We start from the raw sequence: 21,931 nt of genomic DNA, 5'->3' as shown, positions 1-21,931 counted from the left end.
TGTTTTATTAGTGACTGAGTCTCCTGTAGCCCTGACTGTCCTGAACTGCCTGTGTCACTAAGGATGACTTAGAACTTCTGCTCCTCGTGCTTCTACCTGGGGATGGGTGTGCGCTACAGATTTTCACAGTGTACAAAGGATTATTCCACAGCAGTGTAGGCCCATTGCAGGCAGCCACAGCTGCTGTGAGGTCATGACTGTTGGCTGCACTGCCCGGCAGACAGCATTTCCCAGGCCTTCTCCCTGCCCTTTGCTTCTTGCTCTTTCTGGCTTTTCTCCTGAAGATCCCTGAGCCTAAGAGTGGGTAGTACAAATGTCCTGTTTAGGACTAAGCACTCAGCTCTCACTTATTCTCAGCACCTTTGTTCATTGCCTGCTCTCTGCACCATATTCTGGACTCTTGTTCATTACAGAGAGAAGCTTTTCTTCTAATTAAGGTAGAAAGACTATGAATATGAAAATAAATGTTTTCAGATTTTCTAGTGAACGTACCGATGTTCTGGGTCCAGCCTGCCTTCGCTGGTTGCAATAACAAGTCTCCTAGCCAACCTGCACCGTTTGATTGATTTGCTCCAGCAAAGAATAGGCACTTGTTGGGTCCCTCAGCTATCCAAAGGGTCAAATACATTTTGCATGCAAAATGGCAATTACACGATTAACATTTAAATTCTTTTGGCTCTTTTTATCTTTGTCTCCCTTATGTGTTCTTATCCTCCCACTGGAATGTAACATTCTGTAACTCAAACTGTTCTGAGAACAAGAGAAGAAAATTTGCAAAAGAACTTTAAAAAATCCAAGTAACAGTGAGGTTTACCTGGGTTCTGCGACAGATGAGATTTTTACAGCTTCTCAGCATGTTCGTGTCCCCAGGTTATATCATAAGTGGAATTAACTCTCCTTTAACACATTCGTAAATTCATTTAACATATTGATTGCTTTGACTTGTAACATTAAGGAAAGATTTTTATATTGTAAAGTAAGATTTTCATCCTAAAGTATGTGACTTTTACTTGTAATATTAAGGGAGGATTTTTATATTGTAAAATAAGATATTCATTCTAAATACAAATCTAAAAGATCAAAGTATGTCACCAAAAAGTTTGTAAAAACTAACCTGTAAATATATTGTATATTCATTTTATTTATTTATATGCTATTTAAAGCTCTCTGGGTAAATATTAAATACACTAATATAAAGTTAAAACAACTTTTGAGATGGCAAAATGTCTTATTGGATAAAAGCATTTGCTGCCCCCTATCTTGATAACCTGAGTTTGAGCTCTAGGAAATGTATGATAGAATGAGAAAATCAACTCCCTCGTTGTCCTTTGACATAATGCACATGCTTGTACGCTAAACTTAATTCAAAAATTTAAAACTTAAAACTTTCTGACAAAAACATCTTTTGTTTATAAAAATTGCATAGAAAACCAGGATTTGATATTTAAAATTGAACAATTATGTTTTATCCACATGACTCTGACACAAGGATATAATGATGTGTTAGTGTTAGTGAGCTAGTCTGTGTATTTTCCCAGCTAAAACTTTTCCTTGCTGGAAAACCACATCCTTAGCTGTAGGGAAAATTATGAGAGGGAGAAGTATTCCTACTGGAGGCATTTTTGGTAAAGTATAAAGTGATTAAGAAACTCACTTTAGTAAATAAACGTTTAAATCTGCTTATAAAATTTGGCTTATTATACAGTATTTTATTGTGTTTGTCATCCACTCTTCTGGTTTAGTTCTACCAACAAATGGCTCTACAAAACTTTTAATTGTCAGAATTGGCAAAAGCTTTTGGGTTCCTTAGCCAAAGATGTTATTTTTTTTTATTTATTTATTTATTTTTTTTTTGGTTTTTCGAGACAGGGTTTCCCTGTAGTTTCTAGAGTCTGTCCTGGAACTAGCTCTTGTAGACCAGGCTGGCCTCGAACTCAGAGATCCACCTCCCGAGTGCTGGGATTAAAGGCGTGCGCCACCACCGCCCGGCCAAAGACGTTATTTTCAATCTAAGATCTAAACCTTTTTGAAAATACCAGTTTTCTTATAAAATAACTACTGGGCATCTTATGAAATATAAAGACTAGCCAGGTGGTGGTGCCTTTAATCCCAGTACTCAGGAGGCAGAGAGAGGAGAATCTCTTGTGAGTCTAAGGCCAGCCTGATCCACAGAGCGAGTTCCAGGGCAGTCAAGGCTGCAAAGAAAAACCCTGTCTTGAAAAACAAAAACAAACAAAAAAAAAACCAGAAAGAAAAAGAAAAGAAAAACTAAAGCCATCTTTGCTGAAGGATACATTACTAGGAACTTTAAAATATAAATTTAAAATTATAATTCATTAGTTTTTCCACAGTGAGCTGCCAAAATACAAAGAACTAAGTGAAAGTGGACTAAAACTAAGATATTCTTTGTCTGTTAAAAAAGATGAAACAGGAAAGACTCTCTTCAGTCTGGGAATAGAATTGGGGCAGGAGAGATGGCTCAGCAATTAGAACTTTTTGTATTTACCACTTAAAACATTGTCTGAGATACTTAAAATTCCCTTGGTGTATTTTTCTGAATATAAAAACAGTGCTGTTCTTGGCTCCAGCAAACTGCAAATGAAGATCATGCTGTTATGTCCTCTTAGTGATGGTGGTTTTCCGATGACTGTTTTCTTGGTCAGATGTTCTTCCTCCTTGAACCAAGAAAGTGTCACTTCTTTGTTACTCTTATCCAAAGAAACACACAGAGGTCTACATTAATTATCAGCTGGTTGGCCTATCAGCTCAGGCTTCTTATTAATTATCATTATTCTTGTCTGTGTTAGCCACGTGGCTTGGTACCTTTTATTAGCAAGACATTCTTATCTTGCTTCCTCTGCAGACTCAGCCTTTCCTCTTCCCAGAATTCTCCTGTTCTGGTTGTTCCACCTATACTTTCTGCCTGGCTGCTGGCCAATCATCATTTTATTAAAGCAATACAAGCAACAAATCATTACAGGATAAAGACCATTGTCCCACAGCACCCATGGGTTTTATTGTTTGGTTTTTTTTGTTTTGTTTTTGAGATAGCATTTCACTTTGTAGCCCTGGCTAGAGAACAGGTTGGCCTCAAACTCACAGAGATTCTCGTGACTGTACCTTCCAAGTATTAGTATTAGATACTTGGGCCCCCTCACCCTAGAAGTGAGTGTTTCTTTATTTAAAAAGACCTTTAAAGGTGTCCCAATAGTATACTTAGGATATATAGGCGCATGTATATACACACAATATTCGTATATTACTAATGAGAAGTAAGTGGACAATATTACATAGTGGCTCTTTTTTCCATTTCTTGAACATAAAATTTAAAAATGAGATTTGACTATGCTAACAAAAATCTATAAAAGTCTTGATTTCAAGTCAGATCTCATTTCTATCTCTGGTCACTAATAGTATTTGCTATCTGGGAAAAGGACAATTTTGTTAAAAAGAAATGAAAAGAGATACTATATTGTTATCTGATTCTTTCTATGACTATCCATTTACTTCCCAACCTGAAATCTAATGTAGTATTAACGTAGTAAGACAGATAAAATTAGTAATTATAAGTAAAGCATATCAGTAATTTAGATATTAAATACAAGTTTTTCCTTAAAGTAGAGCTTAGAATCCCACAGGAAGTTATAGCTATGGAATCCATCTGCCCTGATTCCCACCCTCAAATAAATGAAAATTGAAAACTAATAACTTATCTCAGATACTCCAAACATCAAATGAAATATTTCATAGAGTACAAATAACTGAAAACATATTTTCAGTCTAGTTAAAGAGTATGATTTTGGTTGGAAATAAGTTAAAAGGTCTGCCTCTCTTACCTGCTACCTTTCTTATTTAGACCATATAGTATCCTTGATTATTTTAACTTTATATATAACCTCATATTTATGTCCAGAGCTGCAGAGATAGCTCAGTGGTTAAGAGTTTGTTGCTCTTGCAGAGGACCTGGTTTCAGTTCTCAGCATCCACATGATGGTTCACAACTCTTTGTAACTTTGATATTCTCTTCTGACTTTTCATAAGCACTGAGTATGCATATGATTCACAGGCATATATGGTAAACACCATGTACATAAATAAAACTACTTATGTTTATACAATATACACATCATTTTATTTATTTCAGATACAGAAAATACAAGAAGAAGAAAAAAAATCAACCCAGATACTGGTGTCTGAAAGATTTGATGACATCCAAAGATTTATTTCTTAATGACTTTGCCAACAATTTCATGAAGACTGCCCTTCTGCTTACTCAGCCTCACCTTTATCAGATAGTAGGAGAGCAGTGATCTTTTCTAACAGTTGGTCTGCAAGGGTAACTCCAGACTGAAGTTCACAGAAGGAAACCACTTCCTTAAAGAAGTATAAGGTTGAATGACTGTCTAAAACTCCAGGAAAGTAAACAGAATATGCAAATCCAGGAATGTCTTAGAGTTTCTGTCTGGGTTCAAACACAGAGCAGCTTGGGGAAGAAAGGGTTTCTTTGGCTTACACTCTCATGTCACTGTTTATTGTGGAAGGAAGGACTTCAAACAGTGTAGGAACCTGGAGGCAGGAGCTGTTGCAGAGACCGTTGAGGGCTGCTTCATACTAGCTTACTTATCATGGCTTGCTTAGCTTGCTTTCTTATAATGCAGGACCACCAGCCCAGGGATAGCACTGCCCACCATGAGCTGGACTAGTCCTCTGTTTTGGAATGGTAATGTATATTCTGTGCTATTCTATGGTGGAAGTATATATAGTTTGCTTTTTGCTTTTGCTTTTACTAGGGTTGCAATTAAGAGGTTACCTTGAGTTTCACAAGAAACTTTGGACTTTTAAACTGTGTTGAGACTGAAAGATTATGGAAACTTTTGAAGTTGGACTGTATGGGTTTCACGCTATGATATGACCACAAGTCTTTGGTGGGGAAATGGATTGCGGTGATTTGATGAGAATGGCCTCCTATATTGGCTCATCTGTTTGAATATTTGATTCCTAGTTTGTGGAACTGTTGGGGAATGATCAAGAGGTGTGGCATTGTTGGAGGAAGTATGTTAGCAGGGCAGACATTGAAGTTTCAAATACCCTTCCTATTCCCAGTTAGCTCTCTCTGCCTCCTACTTGTGATTCAAGATATAATCTTGTACTTGTGATTTGAATGAAAATGGCCTCCATAAGCTTCTGTGTTTGAATGTTTGGTCCCTGGTTAGTAAAACTCTTTGGGGTGGACTAGGAGGTGTGGTCTTAGTAAGGGAAGTGCTTCTGGGCAAGTTGCCTTTTTCTTGGTCTTGTTGTTTTATTATGGCAGTAGTAGCCCAAAAACTAAGACAAAGCTCTTAGTTGCTGCCACCCTGCTTTTTACTTTGCCATGGACTCCTAACTAAACACCTGACCCTGTAATCCCCAAATTCAGCACTTTCTTTTGTAAGTTGCACAGCAGCAGATGAGTCCAGAATCTGAGAATGTTCTGAGATCGGAACACTGGAACCTGTGTTATTGTGCACCTGCTCTGCTGTCTTCTGTATTCCCTGGCTCTCCATTGGAATCCAGGTCTCAGTACTGTGATTTATGACTTTCCTTGCTCCATAACTACTAACATCTTACATAAGCACGTCTACAGTGGTCAGCCCGAATCTTATGTCCTCAGACCATACTCACTCATATTTGGTTCAAGAGAAAGCTGTTTTATTCTCTTTAAAAAGGGTTAAAGCTGTGTTTTGTGTTTGCTCACTTCTCAGAATTACATCTCTTCACAGGACATAGCATCTTCTTTGGTCTGACTTTTCTCTATCATTAAAAAAATAAATAAAATTTAACAAGCGATTCAGATCGCTTGGTGGTTGTGGCACACCTTTGCCTTTATTCTTTGCACTACAGAGTCAGAGGCAGGCTGATCTCTTAGTTTGAGGCTACTCTGTACTCTGGTCTACAGAATGAGTTCCAGAACAGCCAGGGCTATACAGAGAAACTCTTGTCTTGAAAAACTAAAAAAAAAAAACAAAAAAAAAACCTAAATAAAATTTTGTCAGATTTTGTCAAGTAGCTTTTATATCCTATTTTCCTAATTCATTATCAACAGTGGATAGCACTTGTATTTTTCTCAACTGTTACCCGTCCCTCACCCCCATGCCCAGTGCTAGAAACTGATTCTGTGTCCTTGTGTGCACTAGGTGAGGCTTGTGTTAGGTACCTCTGAGGTACGTGTGTAGCCCCCATTTTTACTAGTTAAAAGGTTAGGGCTTTTGTTGTTTTGTTCAGTATTTCACCCTGTAACCCTAGCCACTTATCCCATGAAGCTCATACTGGTCTTGAATTTGTAATCCTCCTTCCCTCAGCCTTCTGAGTGTTGGGACTGCAGGCACATGCCATCATACTTGGCCAAAATGTCTGTTTTATTTGGTGCATTTTAATTTTATAATTATTTTTATGATTTTACTGTTTTATTTATCTGTGAATGGCTTATAAGTCTCTTGTCCCTTTTACACTATTCCTATTTTTGTATGTTTTTCTATATTGTAATTACAACCACTTATAAGCTGGTGCACATAATTTCTGATGTGTATGTACTGTATAGGCCAGAAGTCAGCATCTGAGTCATCTTGTGTCACTCTCCACTTCTCCTGGGTCCTCAGGCTTGCACAGCAAACACCTTACCACCGAGCCACCACCCGTCTCCCTTAATTTAATGAGAAATTACTAGATAAGGGAAATTAGGGAGCCTCTTTAGTGAGCACCTATTACTAGATAGGGGAGATAGTCTTGACATGGCTCTTTCTTGCTCTAATCTGTGGGTGGCCTCAGCATTTAATACCATGTCCACTGTGGATTGAGCATCCCATAAATGATTCGCAGCAGATGGGGTAAAGACCTGACTCTTGTCTCCAGAGTACTTAAAGTCTAATGCTTCATTCTAGTCAAGAATTTAATAATAGTAAAAAGAGAAAATAGCATAATTAGAAGAACTTAGTAGGCAGTGTCTCTGATTTCTTCTCCTACTCCCCAACTTCTTACTGACATCTGCACTGAATGCTTAATTTTTTTGTTATTTTTAAAATTAAATCTTACCAGTCATATTGGAAATATATTATTCCATCTTTTTAATTTTTGTTTATTGTTATTTGTTATGTGTTGGATGTTTGACCTTCACGTATGCTGTTTACCTCATTTGTGTAGTACCCTGAGAGGCTTGGAGAGGGCATGTGATCCTCTGGATCTGGGAGGTGTAGATACCCGGGCTATGAACTGGGAATTGAACCTTGAGTCTTCTGCAAGAGCAGCAGCAACTGTGCTTTACTTCTGAGCTGTCTCCAGCCTTAGTCCGTCTTGTTTTGAATGGTTTGTTGCTGGGTACAAAGTCATGTGTATAAACTGAACTCTTTTTTTTTTTTTTTACAGGTAAGACTATGAATTATGGAATTTTTTAAGTGAAGCACTCAGGAGTGAAATGAAAGAATGCCATATAGAAAATAAATGATTTTTAAGTTATGTCTATTAATTTGACTTTAGATATATATATTTACTTCCTCAGTAATGCAAGAAGTCTTTGTGGGAATCAGAAAAGCAAACAGCTGCGTTTTGTGTGTTCCAAACATTACTGGCGAATGCCCCATATCAATGTGCACAGAGATTTTCACACATGTAAGAAAAGCTGTAGGTGGAACAGAGGTGAAGCGTGTTGCAGTAAGCACTGGCCCTCTCCAAGCAACCATGGCTTACATATTGGAATTTTGAAACTTAGCACTTCTGCTCCCAAGGGACTTACAAAAGTGAACATTCATATGTCCCGTATTAAAAGTACTTTGAATTCTGTTTCAAAGGCTATTTTTGGCAGTCAAAATGAAATGGTTTCACGGTTAACTCAGTTTAAGCCAAATTCTCGAATATTAAGAAAAGTATCAGATAGGGGTTGGTTAGAACAAAAAAATGTTAAACAAGCCATTGAGTCTCTGAAAAACTATAGTGATAAATCAGCAGAAAAGAATTCTTCTGTGGAACAGAAAAGCTACATTGCAGATAAAGAAGATGATGCAGGTAAACGGAGCCTTTTCCATTACACGTACACGATAACCACCAGATTTGGAGAGTCATTCCACTTTTTAGCGAACCACATTAATTCATACTTCAGTCGCAAGGAAAAAATGTCTCAAACAAAGGAAGTTAAATGTCTTCAGGACAAACCAGACCTTGAAGAAGAGAAATCCAGTTCTTCTGACCCCGACATCGTGACAGACAGGCCAGACTCAGGATCTTCTCTAGATGTTGGGGACAAACCTTCCAGCCCTACCCAGACGCCAGAGGTTCTTCCTGTGTCTGCAAAGCAAAGTATTGCTAACTTCCTTTCTCGTCCCACTGAGGGTGTGCAAGCCTTAGTCGGTGGTTACATTGGTGGACTTGTGCCCAAATTAAAGCCTGACTCAAAGAGTCAGCCAGAAGGACAGGAAGAGCCTGCTAAAACTGAGCAAGCTGTCAGCAAAGACAAGAAGGCAGAGGAGAAAAAACGTGTGTCTCTTCAGCGAGAAAAGGCAAGTTGTTTCTCAGAGTGGTCCTAAGAAACATTAACCATTTATAGGGTAACTTTATCTCCTAATCACTTATTTCATATGACCTTGTAGATTATTGCAAGAGTGAGTATTGATAACAGAACCCGAGCCTTAGTTCAGGCCTTAAGAAGAACAACCGACCCAAAGCTCTGTATTACCAGGGTTGAAGAACTGACTTTTCATCTTCTAGAATTTCCTGAAGGAAAAGGAGTGGCTGTCAAGGTAATGTCTAACTCTTTAAATATTTGTCTTGAAATATAAATTCTAATAAACCTTTTATAGTGGGGAATGCAAAGCCCTTCTCTTTTGAAAATTTTTGTTGTTTTAAATCATACAGTATATTTGGGAATTGCCTGTTATTTTATAGTACACACTAGGCTAATGAATTACTTTTATTCTGTGATATAAATTCTGCTTATTGTGACTTTATATACTTTGATTTGAGCATGTAGTGAAATGGAGCAAAAGTTTAAATATGTTAGTTACATTGCCTAATAATCGTCAAAATCTTAATTGCAGTGTAGGTATTTTTACTGTGTCATCACTTTTTCAAAATAAATAGCCAGGTGTGTCATACATCTGACCCCAGCGTTTGGGAGACCGAGGCAAAAGGATCAATAATGTGAGACCAGCTTAGGCTGGAGAGCAGGATTCTGTCTATAAACAAAAGACAGGAAAAACAATATAGAAAGCCATTGCTGTTTTTTATTCACCATCCCATGGTCCTTTTACATTTGAATTCCAAATTTTAACTAATCATCAAATCGGTAAAGCACTTAGCTTTCCTCTCCTGCATGGTCTACATACACAGAAGTGAGCAAGGTTTAGACTTCAGCAATTAGACCACTTGAGGAGAAAGAAGCTGAGTGCCTAAGGAAGGAGAGTCTCCAGGTCTATACCAAGTTTACTTGTCTGCTTAATAATTTGGAAATGTCATGAAGATATTGTTACAGTTTCATTAAATCCCTGTTAGTGCTTATATATTATTATTAATATATTATATATATTATTAGATATTATAGTCTAATTCTTATTAATTAATTAATTAGTTACTTTACCATACAGAAACTTGTTAGTTCATACTTTTCTACCTTTTATTTTCTACCTTTTATTACAGTTTTGCTAATTAAGTTTTTTTGAAATATACCCTGCAAGTTTTACATTTTCTAATACATATATACAGATTTTCAACATTTCATATTCCTAAAATTTGAAATTTATATTTCATATATAGATTTATCTTTTAGAGATAAGATTTTCAAATATATGTGTGCTTTTAATGAGAGTGTTCATGTCAGGGATAGCCAGAAAGGAGAGATCTACATTGTAACTTTTCTGTATTCTGGGCAATTGTGAGTTTCAAAAATTGCAAAAATTCTAGATTTTTTTTCCAGAGAGTTATTTTGCTCCTCTGCTGACATAGGAAATGGACCATCATCACTAAGTAGGACAGAGCTAATGATTATGAGAGTTTGGGAAAGACCTCTAATTTTCCTGTTCTTAGGGTATATTCCTGCACTACCACCATGCCTTGGGTCATCCAAACTAACTCAAGAATACAAAACATTATCTTGTTTTTACAGAAGGCTTAAATTTAGCATTTTTCCCCTCCCATACATTCTACTTTGAGAATTCTGCAGGTGTATTAAGTTGAAAACAGCTATGCAGGCTTCCTAGGCCTTCATTTTTTAACTCCAACCTCATGAAAATGCAAGCTTCACTGAGTTCTCTGTTCCTTTGTGACCCTTTCTAAATCAAGCCCAGCTTTTCTGTCCTTTGTGTCTTCCCAGAATCAGCAAATGTCTGGAGGAAAGAGCAAGGTTATCAGCTCCAGGCAGCAGTTACCCTCTCCAGATGGAAAGTTGCTCCCATGCTGTGTTAGCAGCTCTGTGGTGCATTTAGAACGTGGCCTTCTTGAGTTCACTAAGGTTTTTCTGGTTGCTCTTGACATGAGCAAGGACCTCTTAACAAATTTTGTATCCTAACCAGTAATGGAAATTTGCCTCTGTAGCTTCCACTATTGTTCAGATTCCTGTAGGGGTCCTTTGCAGCCCAATACTAGCTAGGACAAAAAGCAGAATAACAAAAATAGTATTTCGGGTTTGGTTGGTCAACAAAAGAAGCAAAGTGAGTAATGCATTAGAAAATTATTCAATGTATTGAACATTACATGGCTCAGCTTTTTTCTTAAGTTTATGTAAACTTTTTGACAAAATTACTACTAATTGTATTAAGAGAGTCATATTTTCTGTATTGAATATTGAATGTTTTCTTTTTCTAAAGGCAGTCTTGCTATGTAATTCAGGCTGGCTGAACTTATTCTGTAGCCCAGGCTAGCCTCAAACTCACAGTCTTCCTGCCTTAGACTCCTAAATGCTGGGAGTATAGCGGTGTGCTATACCACTTAGCAAACATTGAACATTTTAAGAAAATGTTTGGGAAGAGGCTGGTATTTTTTGGTTGTTTATTTGTTTTTGATCCTCAAATAAGGACAAATATATGCTAAATTGTTGATACTGACATGTCATAAAGTAATCATTTTTAATTACCTCGAAAGTAATAAATACACTTTCATTTTATGCTATACTCATGTCAGCTAAAAATATGTTTTCTTTTTGTTACGTGGTGTCACTTTAGCCGAGGCTCGTCTTGAACTCTAGGTTCCCCTGCCTTTATCTTCCTAATGTTGGGGTTCCACATGTGTGCTGCCATGCCAGCTACATTTTCCTTCTTGATCTGACATAAGTAACAAGGTATCTTTTTTTCTCAATGTAGGAAAAAATTATCCCGTATTTATTACGACTTAGGCAAATTAAAGATGAGACTCTTCAGGCTGCAGTTAGAGAAATTTTGGCCTTAATTGGTTATGTGGACCCAGTGAAAGGCAGAGGAATCCGAATCCTCACAATTGATGGTGGAGGAACAAGGTAAGGCTAGAAAAATGGCTTTTAAAACTACATATTTCAGCTTTAGAGATTTTATTTAAAGATTTTAATAGCGTTATCCTAAAATCATTTTTTTATTTTTATTTTTTGAGACCGGATTTCTTTGTGTAGCCCTGGCTATCCTAGAACTCACTCTGTAGACCAGGCTGGCCTCAAACTCACAGAGATTCTCCTTCCCCTGCCTCCCAAGTGCTGGAATTAAAGGTATGTGCCACCACTGCCCAGCCATAAAATCAATTTTTAAAACTAAAACATAAAGCCACTTTTATTTATGAATATAGAGGCTATATTGTGACATATATTTTGAGATCAGACCTTTGTCTGATTTGGGGTTGGTGAAGATCTCCCATTCAGTAGGTTGCCTTTTGTCTTAATGACTGTGTGTCCTTTGCTTTACAGAAGCTTCTCAGTTTCAGGAGGTCCCAGTTATTCATTGTTGCTCTTATTGTCTGTGCTACTGGAGTTATACGTGGAAAGTGGTCTCCTGTGCCCATGTATTGCAGGCTACTTCCCACTTTCTCTTCTATCAGGTTCAGTGTGGTCGGATTTATATTGAGGTCTTTAATCCATTTGGACTTGAGTTTTGTGCATGGTGATAGATAATGGATATATTTTCATTCTTCTACAGGTTGACATCCAGTTATGCCAGCACCATTTGTTAAAGATGCTTTCTTTCTTCCATTGTATAGCTTTAGCTTCTTTGTCAAAAATCAGGTGCTCATAGGTTTGTGGCCAGGTCGTCAATTCGATTCCATTGGTCAATGTCTCTGTTTTTATGCCAATACCAAGCTGTTTTCATTACTGTAGCTCTGTAATAGAGTTTGATGTCAGGGATGGTAATGCCTCCAGAAGTTCCTTTATTGTTAAGGATTATTTTGGCTATCCTGGGCATTTTGTGTTTCCATATAAAGTTGATTATTGTTCTTTCAAGATCTGTGAAGAATTTTGTTGGGATTTTGATGGGGAATGCATTGAATCTATAGATTGCCTTTAGTAGAATTACCATTTTTACTGTGTTGATCCTACCAATCCAAGAGCATGGGAGATCCTTCCATTTTCTGGTATCCTCTTTAATTTCTTTCTTCAAAGACTTAGAGTTCTTGTCAGATAGATCTTTCACTTCCTTGGTCAGAGTTACCCCAAGATACTTTATGCTATTTGTGGCTATCGTGAAAGGTGAAGTTTCTTTTGATTTCCCTCTCTGCTTCTTTATCCTTTGTGTATAAAAGGGCTACTAATATTTTTTGAGTTGATCTTGTATCCTGCCACATCACTGAAGGTATTTATCAGCTGTAGGAGTTCTCTGGTAGAGTTTTTGGGGTCACTTATGTACACTATCATATAATCTGCAAATAACGAAGTTTGACTTCTTCCTTTCCTATTCGAATCAATCCCCTTGATCTCCTTATGTTGTCTTATTACTATTGCTAGAACTTCAAGCACTATATTGAGGAGATATGGAGAGAGTGGACAGCCTTGTTCCTGATTTTAGTGGAATTGCTTTGAGTTCCTCTCCATTTAATTTGATGTTAGCTGTCGGCTTGCTGTATATTGCTTTTATTATATTTAGATATGATCCTTGTATCCCTAATCTTTCCAAGACTTTTATCATAAAGGGGTGTTGAATTTTGTCAAATGCTGAAAGCAGTTTTAGAGAATTATTTTATTCTATAACTTGAATTTCCCTTAAAACAAATTATCCATTTGTATTTTTTTCCTTCATAGAGGTGTGGTTGCTCTTCAGACTCTGAGGAAATTGGTTGAACTTACTCAGAAGCCAATTCATCAGCTCTTTGATTACATCTGTGGTGTAAGCACAGGTAACTATCATGTACTTGGGTGTGTCCCACCAGTGAATTACAGGAAGAGCATGAAGACTGGAGATTATGTCCTTCTGAAATGCTGGGCATTCTTTTCTCAACTTTAATGATGATTAACCCTTTGTGTCATGAACTTTTCAAACTTATTTTTTGAACATTAACCTTTTAAGTGTAAGCATTTAAAATTACTTTTTTATTATATTTTCAACAAGTCACATTGACAATAATTACTAAATCACTGTTTTTTGGCATAGTCACCATAAGGAGATGATGGCAGAAGGATGAAGTGGCAAGTAGCCAGATGGCACTTGAGTTAATAAGAAATTAAGGGTGGTAAAAGCCTTGTTTGTTTGTAAGGACTATCAACGAGCTGAATTATATCTCTATATATCTAGAAAATAACTCCTATGTTACTTATATGGTGGTTTGAAACTAGAACTTAAAGTGGCAAATGTGTCTTTGGTCTGCAAAGCTACTTTTAAATACTCCTACTTGGCATATGTATGAAAGGAGGTTTTATGTTTGTATACAAGAATTTTACTTGAAGTAATTGTTAATTTATTTTACTGTTTGACTCAGTTTCTCATCTTATTGTGCTCTTCACAAGGTTTATGTCTATGCCTTATTCTTCTGAACTGTGGTAACGCTAAAGACCACTACAAACAACCAGAGATCTCTCTCTATATGGCTAGTGTTAAGTGTGGCATATTCCCAGAGTGCACGCTAATTGTTCCCCTGCTGAAAGACTGAATGATGAGAACTATTGCAAGGATGATTCATGGGGTGATGCACATTGGAGTAAGGAACCCAGGGTTTCAGGTGTTAGCAAGCATGGAGAAGGAAGAAAACATTTCTTTGAAGAGGTCTCTTAGTATGTCATATTTGAATTTTTTTTTCTTGTAGATTTTTTTATAATATATAGTATGACTCTTAAAATAAGAAAATAAAGGGCTGGACGGCTCAGTGGTTAAGAGCATTGCCTGCTCTTCCAAAGGTCCTGAGTTCAATTCCCAGCAACCACATAGTGGCTCACAACCATCTGTAATGAGTTCTGGTGCCCTCTTCTGTCCTGCAGGCATACACTCAGACAGAGTATTATATACATGATAAATAGATAAATATTAAAAGAAAGTTTTTTTTTTAAAAAAAGGATAAAAGAAAATAAAGTACATGTCCAAAAGTAATTGACTTGACTCTAAAAGCTTCTCAAAGAGACATTTCCTAAGACTAGTGTTGTTTGTGGGTTTGATTTGACACATTCTCCATTTCTGAAATTTGCAATGGTCCTGGCAATTAAACATCTAAAGGTAATAGAAAGGCACTTTCCTAGTATTAGGGAAGCAGAGACAGAAGGGGATCTCTGTGAGCTTGAGGTCAGCGTGGCATACGTATCTAACTACAGGATGGTCAGGACTACATAGAGGAACCCTGTCTCAAAAAAAAAAAAAAGAATCATTTAACTTTTTAAAACAAATTACTTATTATGTTATTAGGAATATTCTCCAAATTAAAAATATTTTATGTAGTTTGGTCCATAACATTGTATTTTCAAGTTATGAGTTATCTTTTACTAAAATGATACCAATTAAAATAAAATTAATAAACTTTTCATCACTGGAGAGATAGGGATTAAGAGAGCACCGTCTAAATTTCTCCAGGACCAGGATTCAGTTCACAGCTCTCTTTAGCTCCATTTCCAGAAGAGCCAGTGCCCTGTTCTGAACTTCATGGCACCAGGCATGATGTAGTGTCCTGACATAAATACATTCAGAACCTAATATGTACGAAATAGAAAACGTTAAAACTAAGAAAGCATTTAAACTTTATTGTTGTTATTCCTTTACAGGTTAAGCAGTTAAGCAGGTCTTTGTTTTACTCGTATCCCAGCACTTCATTTCCTCTTTAGTTCAGAGTTAGGCAAAATAAAACCACTAGGTGGCAGAGTGTCCTACCATTACAACTGGTACATAAAATCAACTATTTAAAAGACCATCTTAGACTATCTAATTTCTTTCATCACATTGATTCTAGGGCTTAACTCAAGGGGAAGTTACTTAATGAATTTATGGAGTTCTCAAATACACTGTATTTTGTTAGTAAAACTTGCTTTTACTTGCCATTTCATCTTACATATAATCTAATTTCGTATAAAACATTTTGATAATATTTTTTAATTGCTTTCTTTGTTACCTTAAAGTCACTGATACCTTTCAGTGTCATCTTTTGGGACGTGAAAAAGCATTTTACATGTATTAGTCAAGTGTAAGGGACTTAAAATTGTAGTTATTATTTATGCTCATTTCACAGACAGAAAGCATCAGATGTAGAGTTTCAGCAGCTCGGTGGCTCAGAGTCATGTGTACTTGTAAGAGCAGTCACCTCACTGCTGATAAAGACTAAGAATGTTCTTTCCAGGGGCCATATTAGCGTTCATGCTGGGATTGTTCCACATGCCACTGGATGAATGTGAGGAACTCTATCGAAAGTTGGGATCGGACGTGTTCTCACAGAACGTCATTGTCGGGACAGTCAAAATGAGTTGGAGCCATGCATTTTATGACAGTCACACGTGGGAAAAGATCCTTAAGTGAGTTTTAATTCTTTTGAAAATATTTTGGTTATATTGTTGTTTATACATATTAAAATTTGAAAACTAAAAGGAATACAGAGAATAATATTATTCCTACTTATTGGAAATAACTACTATTACTGTTTTGGTGCGTCATGTTTTAGTCACAGATTCTTGAACTTGTGTGTGTAAGACTTGCATGTAGAAATTATAACTAATGTTTTTTAGTGTGTGTAAGAGTGCATATTTTCATCTCTATGTATGTTTATATGTGTGTGGTCACATGTATGTGTACACTCAAGTGGAAGCCAAAGGTTGATGTTAGGTGTCCTCCTTGGTCATTCCACGTTTTTATTTACCTGTCTACCATTCTGTGTATGATGTGTGGTCATGCGTGCTCTGTAGCACCTATGTGGAGGCCAGAGGGCAGTTTGTGGAGTCGGTTCTCTTCTTCCACCTTTTCATGAAGTCAGGTTCCATGGTTGTGAAGCTCATCCTTTACCCACTGAGCATTTTCCAAGCCTACTTTATCTTTGGGAGTAGGGTCCTTTACTAAAGCTGGCGGTCATCAGAATCCACTTGTCTTTGTCTCCCCATCGCTAGGATTACAGGTCCACACCATGCCTGGCTTTTATATAGGTCCTGGGTCCTGAACTCAGGTCTTCGTTTGTGGGCAGGATTTTACAGGTGGAATCCTCTCCTTAGCCCTCAATAAGTGCCTTTTTAAAAAAAAAAAAAATTATGAGGCGATATTGAGTGTAGATTGTATGTGTATACTGTTTTTCTTTGATGCCTTACAGTCTTTTCTTAAGTCATTACTCTGAAACAGAAGGTAATACTCAAATTTCTTTTCAGTTGCAATGAAATAAAAACTAGAAGTGTGGAGTAGAAATTAAAATCACCTCAAACTTAATGAAAGCTGCGGAACTTGTAACATCTAGTTTTCTTTTCTTGATTACATTTGTGTGTGTTTGTGTGTGGCATGTGGGTGAATGTTTGTGTGTGTGGTGTTCATGTGTTTGCATAAAAATGTGTACAAGTGCAGGTCAGAGGTCAACCTCGAGTATCATTCCTCAGGCACCTTTCACCCTTTGCTTGAGACAAGATCCTCCCGTTAGGTTGGAGCTTGGCAAATAGGCTGGGCTGGTTGGTTATGAAGCTCTAGGGTCCACCTGTCTCCATCTCTTCATCTCACCATTACTAGAAATACAAGCAAATGCCCAGCTTTCTGATTGGATTCAAACTCAGGTTCTCATGCTTCCTTGTGAGACATCTCCTTAGCTCATTTTGTTTCTCACATGTATTATGTATACCTGAAATTACTTTATACTTGTAAATTTGTGTCCTCCCCCTTGTTTTTAATTTTATTAAAACGTGTAACACCTTTGAAAAACCACACTGCGTTTCAGAGTGTGGCTATATCATATTTTCTTAACCATGTTTATATAGGATGTTTATGAATTTATATTTTTCTTTCTTTTGTGATTAGGATAAGCTGTGGTAGAAAACTGTAAATGGAGACTGCTTTTTTTGTTTCCTGGTCGCCCAGACCTGAATAATCACACAGAAACCATATTAATATAATTATATATAATATTATATATGAAATATATTATATGTGTATATATATATACATATATATATATTACAACACTGGCCTATTAGCTCAAGCTTCTTATTAACTAACTCTTATACCTTTAATTAACCCATTTCTATTAATCTGTGTAGTGCCATGAGACTGTGGCCTACCAGGTCAGGTTCTGTTCTGACATCTTTCTCCTTCGGCAACTACATGGTGTCTTCCTGACTGCCCACTCTCTCTTTATATCTGTTGGGATTTCTGCCTGGCTTTACTCTGCTAAACCATTGGCCGAAACAGCTTTAATCATCAACCAATAAAAGTAACACACATACAGAAGGACATCCCATATCAGAAAACTGATTTTAAACTTCTGCCAATATTTTTTACAAAATAATGAAACATTAAAGAAATCAATGAAAATAACCTATAATCCCACTAAGAACAAAAACTTTACATTCCTTTTTAGAACTTAGGGCCAAAAAAGTGTGTGCTTGTGTTCACATGTGTGTTCCTTCTCCGCACAGTTGGGATGATTGTGTATGTGTCCTGCACTTTCACTTAGCACCTGTCTCGGGGATCTATCATTGATATATTTGAAAGCATTTTGAATGGTTGTTCATTATCTCATATTATGAATATATTATTTTTGGCTTAACATATTTCCTGTTAGAAAAGGACACATAAGATGTCTTATTTTTATAGTTCACAAATGGACATGGATACCTTATATATCAACTTAGTCTGCTGATACCTTTAAAGGAAAATCCTAAACATAAAACCCTGTGTCAGAATGTTATACATGCTTTAAAGGTCTTGGGGAAAAGGAACACATGAATTTGGGAGGGAAGAGTAGTGGTAGGAAGAGGGAAGGGATTGGAGGGCAGAGAATGGGGATGGATTTGATCCAGACACAGTAATGCATGGGTGAATGAAAGTCTCAAACAATAAATCTTGAGGTATATGTTTGTATCTAGCTAAATTGTTCTTAAAAATGGGATCCTGGCTTATTCATCTGCCAGTTTTCTATTTCTGTTTTATGAAGCCTTTTAAAATACCAAATAATTAAACTTTTAAAATATATGAGTTTTAGAGTTTTTTAGAGACCATGAACCTTTTTATATTTTTTTATTACATTCTTTCTGTAAATTTTATGGATATTTTGCTTATTTTTCTGTCAGGGCAGTGCCCATTATATCATGAATATATTAACCATATATTGAAAACTGTGTTCATTGTTTTTTACATGTATTTATTGTGTATATCTGTGTTTGGGTTTTCATACCAGACTGTTTTCTCTACCTGTGGGTTCCTGTAATTGAACTCAGATCTTGAGGCTTGGCAGCAAGCATGTTCATCTACTGAGCCATCTAATGGGTCCAGAATACTTTTTGCTGTTGTTGTTATTTCAAGAACATACTTTATTTATTCCTAGTTTTTTTTTTTTTTAATAGTGTGGTGGTTTGTTTGTTTGGTTTGTTTTTTTTTTGGCGGAGGGTGGTGGGTGGGTGGGTGGGGTGGGGGGCCAGGGGAGAGAGACTATACCCTAGTTTACTATTTATTGCTGTGATAAAGCACGATTAACAAAAGCGCCTTAGGAGGAAAGGGTTGATTTGGCTTACACATCCCAAGCACAGTCCTTTGTGACTTAAAGTCAGGACAGGAACTCTAGGCAGCAACTGGAGCAAAGGCCATGGTGGAATGCTGCTTACTTACTTGTTTCTCATGGCTCACTCAGCTTGCTTTTTTATACACCCCCTAGACCACCTGCTCCTAATGGCCTGGGCTCTCTTCAGAGCAATCATTAACCAATAAAATACCTTACAGACTTACCTACAGGCCTCTCTGATGAAGGCTTTTTTCTCAAGCAAAATGTTCCCCCTTCCCAGATGATCCTAGCTTGTACTGAGTTAGCATTAATCACACATATGTATGCAGTTACCCTTTTGTGCACAAAGAGAGGCCGGAAGGTAGCACTGGGTACCACACTCTGTGATCTGCTGTCTTACTGCATCACTCTCCACCTTATTTCCCTGAACCTAAGGTTGCCTAGACTAGATGGCCAGTGAGCTTCTGAGACCCACCTGTCTCTGTCCTCAGTGCAGGGTGACAGGCATGCATAGCCTTGTCTCGCTTTTATGTAGATGCTCAGGACTTGAGCTCATGCCCTCTTGATTTTAAAGCAAGTGCCCTGCCCTTTCCCACTGAGATGTCTCCCCAGCCTCAGAAAATATTTTTAGTGAGTGATATTTTTAATGTAGTGGATTTACAAATGTTCATTAACCATGTTTTTCTTAATGATTTTTAACTTTGTTTTAATGCCTATAAAATTACTTTCTGTCCTGAAATCAAGTAAATAATTGTTATTTTCAGTTTAATGGTAAGCTTTTAAGTAAGTTGTCTATCTGAAAATGATCTCGATGTGTACTGAAATCATTTAGCTTTGTTTTACTCAATTCAAATGTTTGAGTTTACTTTTTTGTTTTCTTTTCTCATTGATTTGAAATACCACATTACATGACAGTCTATGTTCAAGTTTTCTATTAATTTTTGTTCAGTGTCTAAATTTTTAATTTTAATGAAATATTTTTCCCCTTTCTTAGAAATATGTTAGCTCTTGTCACCTAATCTTTTAAATGAATCTTAAGCTACTTTTGCCACACTAGAAAGATTCCATGGGAAATTATGTAGGAATTATCAGTTATAACACAGTATGTATTTACATCCTTCAACTTGTGAACTTACCCATTATTGCAGGTTAAATGTTATTTCACGTTCTTCTGAGCCTGCTAGGAAGGAATAATTCATATCATTTCTCATGAAGTCATAATACTATTTTAAGATGTTTCAGTAGATGTATAAAAGAAAGTTACAAAGCCAGCTAATGTACCACCAAATGGTCTTTTATTTTGTAACTTCTGAGAGTGTCTTCATGAATTTGCATGATACGTCATTGCAGTGTGATGCATTCATTCATTGGATTTCAGCCTCTTGGAGGTTTAAAGTTATTTTTGTTTGTTGTAGCACTATAACAGAGCTACAGGCAAGTATATAGTTCTTGATTGTTAAGAGATAAAATAGTTTTGATATAACTCATGTATGTTTGTTTAATAAAGGGATAGAATGGGATCTACACTAATGATTGAAACAGCGAGAGACCCATCATGTCCTAAGGTGAGTCTGAGATCTCTTAGGTAGACCACCACAGGGTCCAGAGAAAACATGTAATACAAGTAGTCACGAGAAGAAGCGTTCTATGGAATTTCTTTTAATCGATGTTATTGATTCCTTATCTATTAGGTCTTTTTATTAAAATATAGGATGTAATCATTAGATTAGTTATGTATGTAATAAAAGTTTACAAACGTGAATTGTGACTGAAAATATAAAAGCATATTTTATCATAATTAACAAAAATCTAGTGATTTAAGGAAAATTAAAGGTATTTTCTATCTTAGGTTTTTACAGTGAAGTTGTGTGTAATATATAAAATCAATAGGATTCTATTAATATATGAATAGAATCCCCGTTTTTAAAATTTGAATCATTTGGACATATTTCTATGTAGTTCTTCATTCATTGATTTGTTTGGAACCCCACAGTCTGAAATTGCTTTATCTTGGTTTAAACAGTAGTTTTTGCTTGAGGGTTATCATTAATGTGCCTAGGAATACCATATGGCTTGTATTTATTCTTGAACATCAAGCTGTAAGGATCCAAGGTCAAGACACCCCTCTTCCTGTTACTTCATCACTTTCATACCTTCATTTTGTTAATGTTATGTGCCTTTATGGCAACACTGAATTTGTGCAGAATAATGCTGTGACTTTACTAAAATCATAATACTTTCAAAGCATCTAGAAACAATGACTAATAGTAAATACACTATATTAATCTTTAGTGGTACTTATTGATGATAATATTGTGTTATTACTTTAGAATAATAAAATAAGCTAGACACATGGAATTATAGGACTGTGAGTTATTAAGTGACTATTAAATAAATAACCTCACAAATGAAGTAGATGCTGTGGAACACACTAGCAGTTCTCTGAAAGCATACATTTCAAGAAATGTAAGGAAGGCTACTTTGTGAGACCTCATTGTGAAGGCTAATAAGTAGGAGCATTCTTGGCAAAAGGACAAAGAAAATGGTCTATGCAGGCCTCAGAATTCCAGGAACTGCAAGCCTTCCTGAAGACTAGGGCCCAAGGGTCTGCGGGCAGCATGTGGGACGAGGCTGGAACAGTAGGCAGATTAGATCACACACTGGCCTCGATGGCCACGACAAAGAGATGACTTCATTCCTTGGGAGAGAACCCTAGGATGTGCCCTACCTACCCCCCTGTTCTTCTGGATCACTAGGCCTCTGTTTTTGTTTGCATATTTGCTTCCAAATTGTGGAAATTGTCAACTTTGTAAAGGAGTAGAGGTGAGTATGGGGAAACCTGAGCCATATCTAAATGTTCTTTGTT

The 21,931-nt window shown here is 36.6% G+C and overlaps 1 protein-coding gene across 4 annotated transcripts in view; it reads left to right on the top strand.

The window, feature by feature from the left end:
* Positions 1-21,931, top strand: part of Pnpla8 (patatin like phospholipase domain containing 8) — a 61,936-nt gene that overhangs the window by 29,098 nt on the left and 10,907 nt on the right. For 3 of the 4 annotated variants that reach the window (XM_038335630.1, XM_038335628.1, XM_038335629.1), the window contains exons 2-7: positions 7,399-8,525; positions 8,616-8,765; positions 11,319-11,470; positions 13,214-13,308; positions 15,724-15,895; positions 20,573-20,630. In XM_038335630.1, the coding sequence (XP_038191558.1) occupies positions 7,488-8,525; positions 8,616-8,765; positions 11,319-11,470; positions 13,214-13,308; positions 15,724-15,895; positions 20,573-20,630 (1,665 nt within the window). In that variant the 5' untranslated portion in view covers positions 7,399-7,487. The remainder of the gene's footprint in view (positions 1-7,398; positions 8,526-8,615; positions 8,766-11,318; positions 11,471-13,213; positions 13,309-15,723; positions 15,896-20,572; positions 20,631-21,931) is intronic. The other variant, XM_038335631.1, reaches the window with a different exon arrangement.

The sequence above is a fragment of the Arvicola amphibius genome, chromosome 7, assembly GCF_903992535.2.
Source record: "Arvicola amphibius chromosome 7, mArvAmp1.2, whole genome shotgun sequence".
Taxonomy (NCBI): domain Eukaryota; kingdom Metazoa; phylum Chordata; class Mammalia; order Rodentia; family Cricetidae; genus Arvicola; species Arvicola amphibius.
Note: the sequence above shows the minus strand (reverse complement) of the source record. Positions and strands in the feature narration are given on the sequence as shown.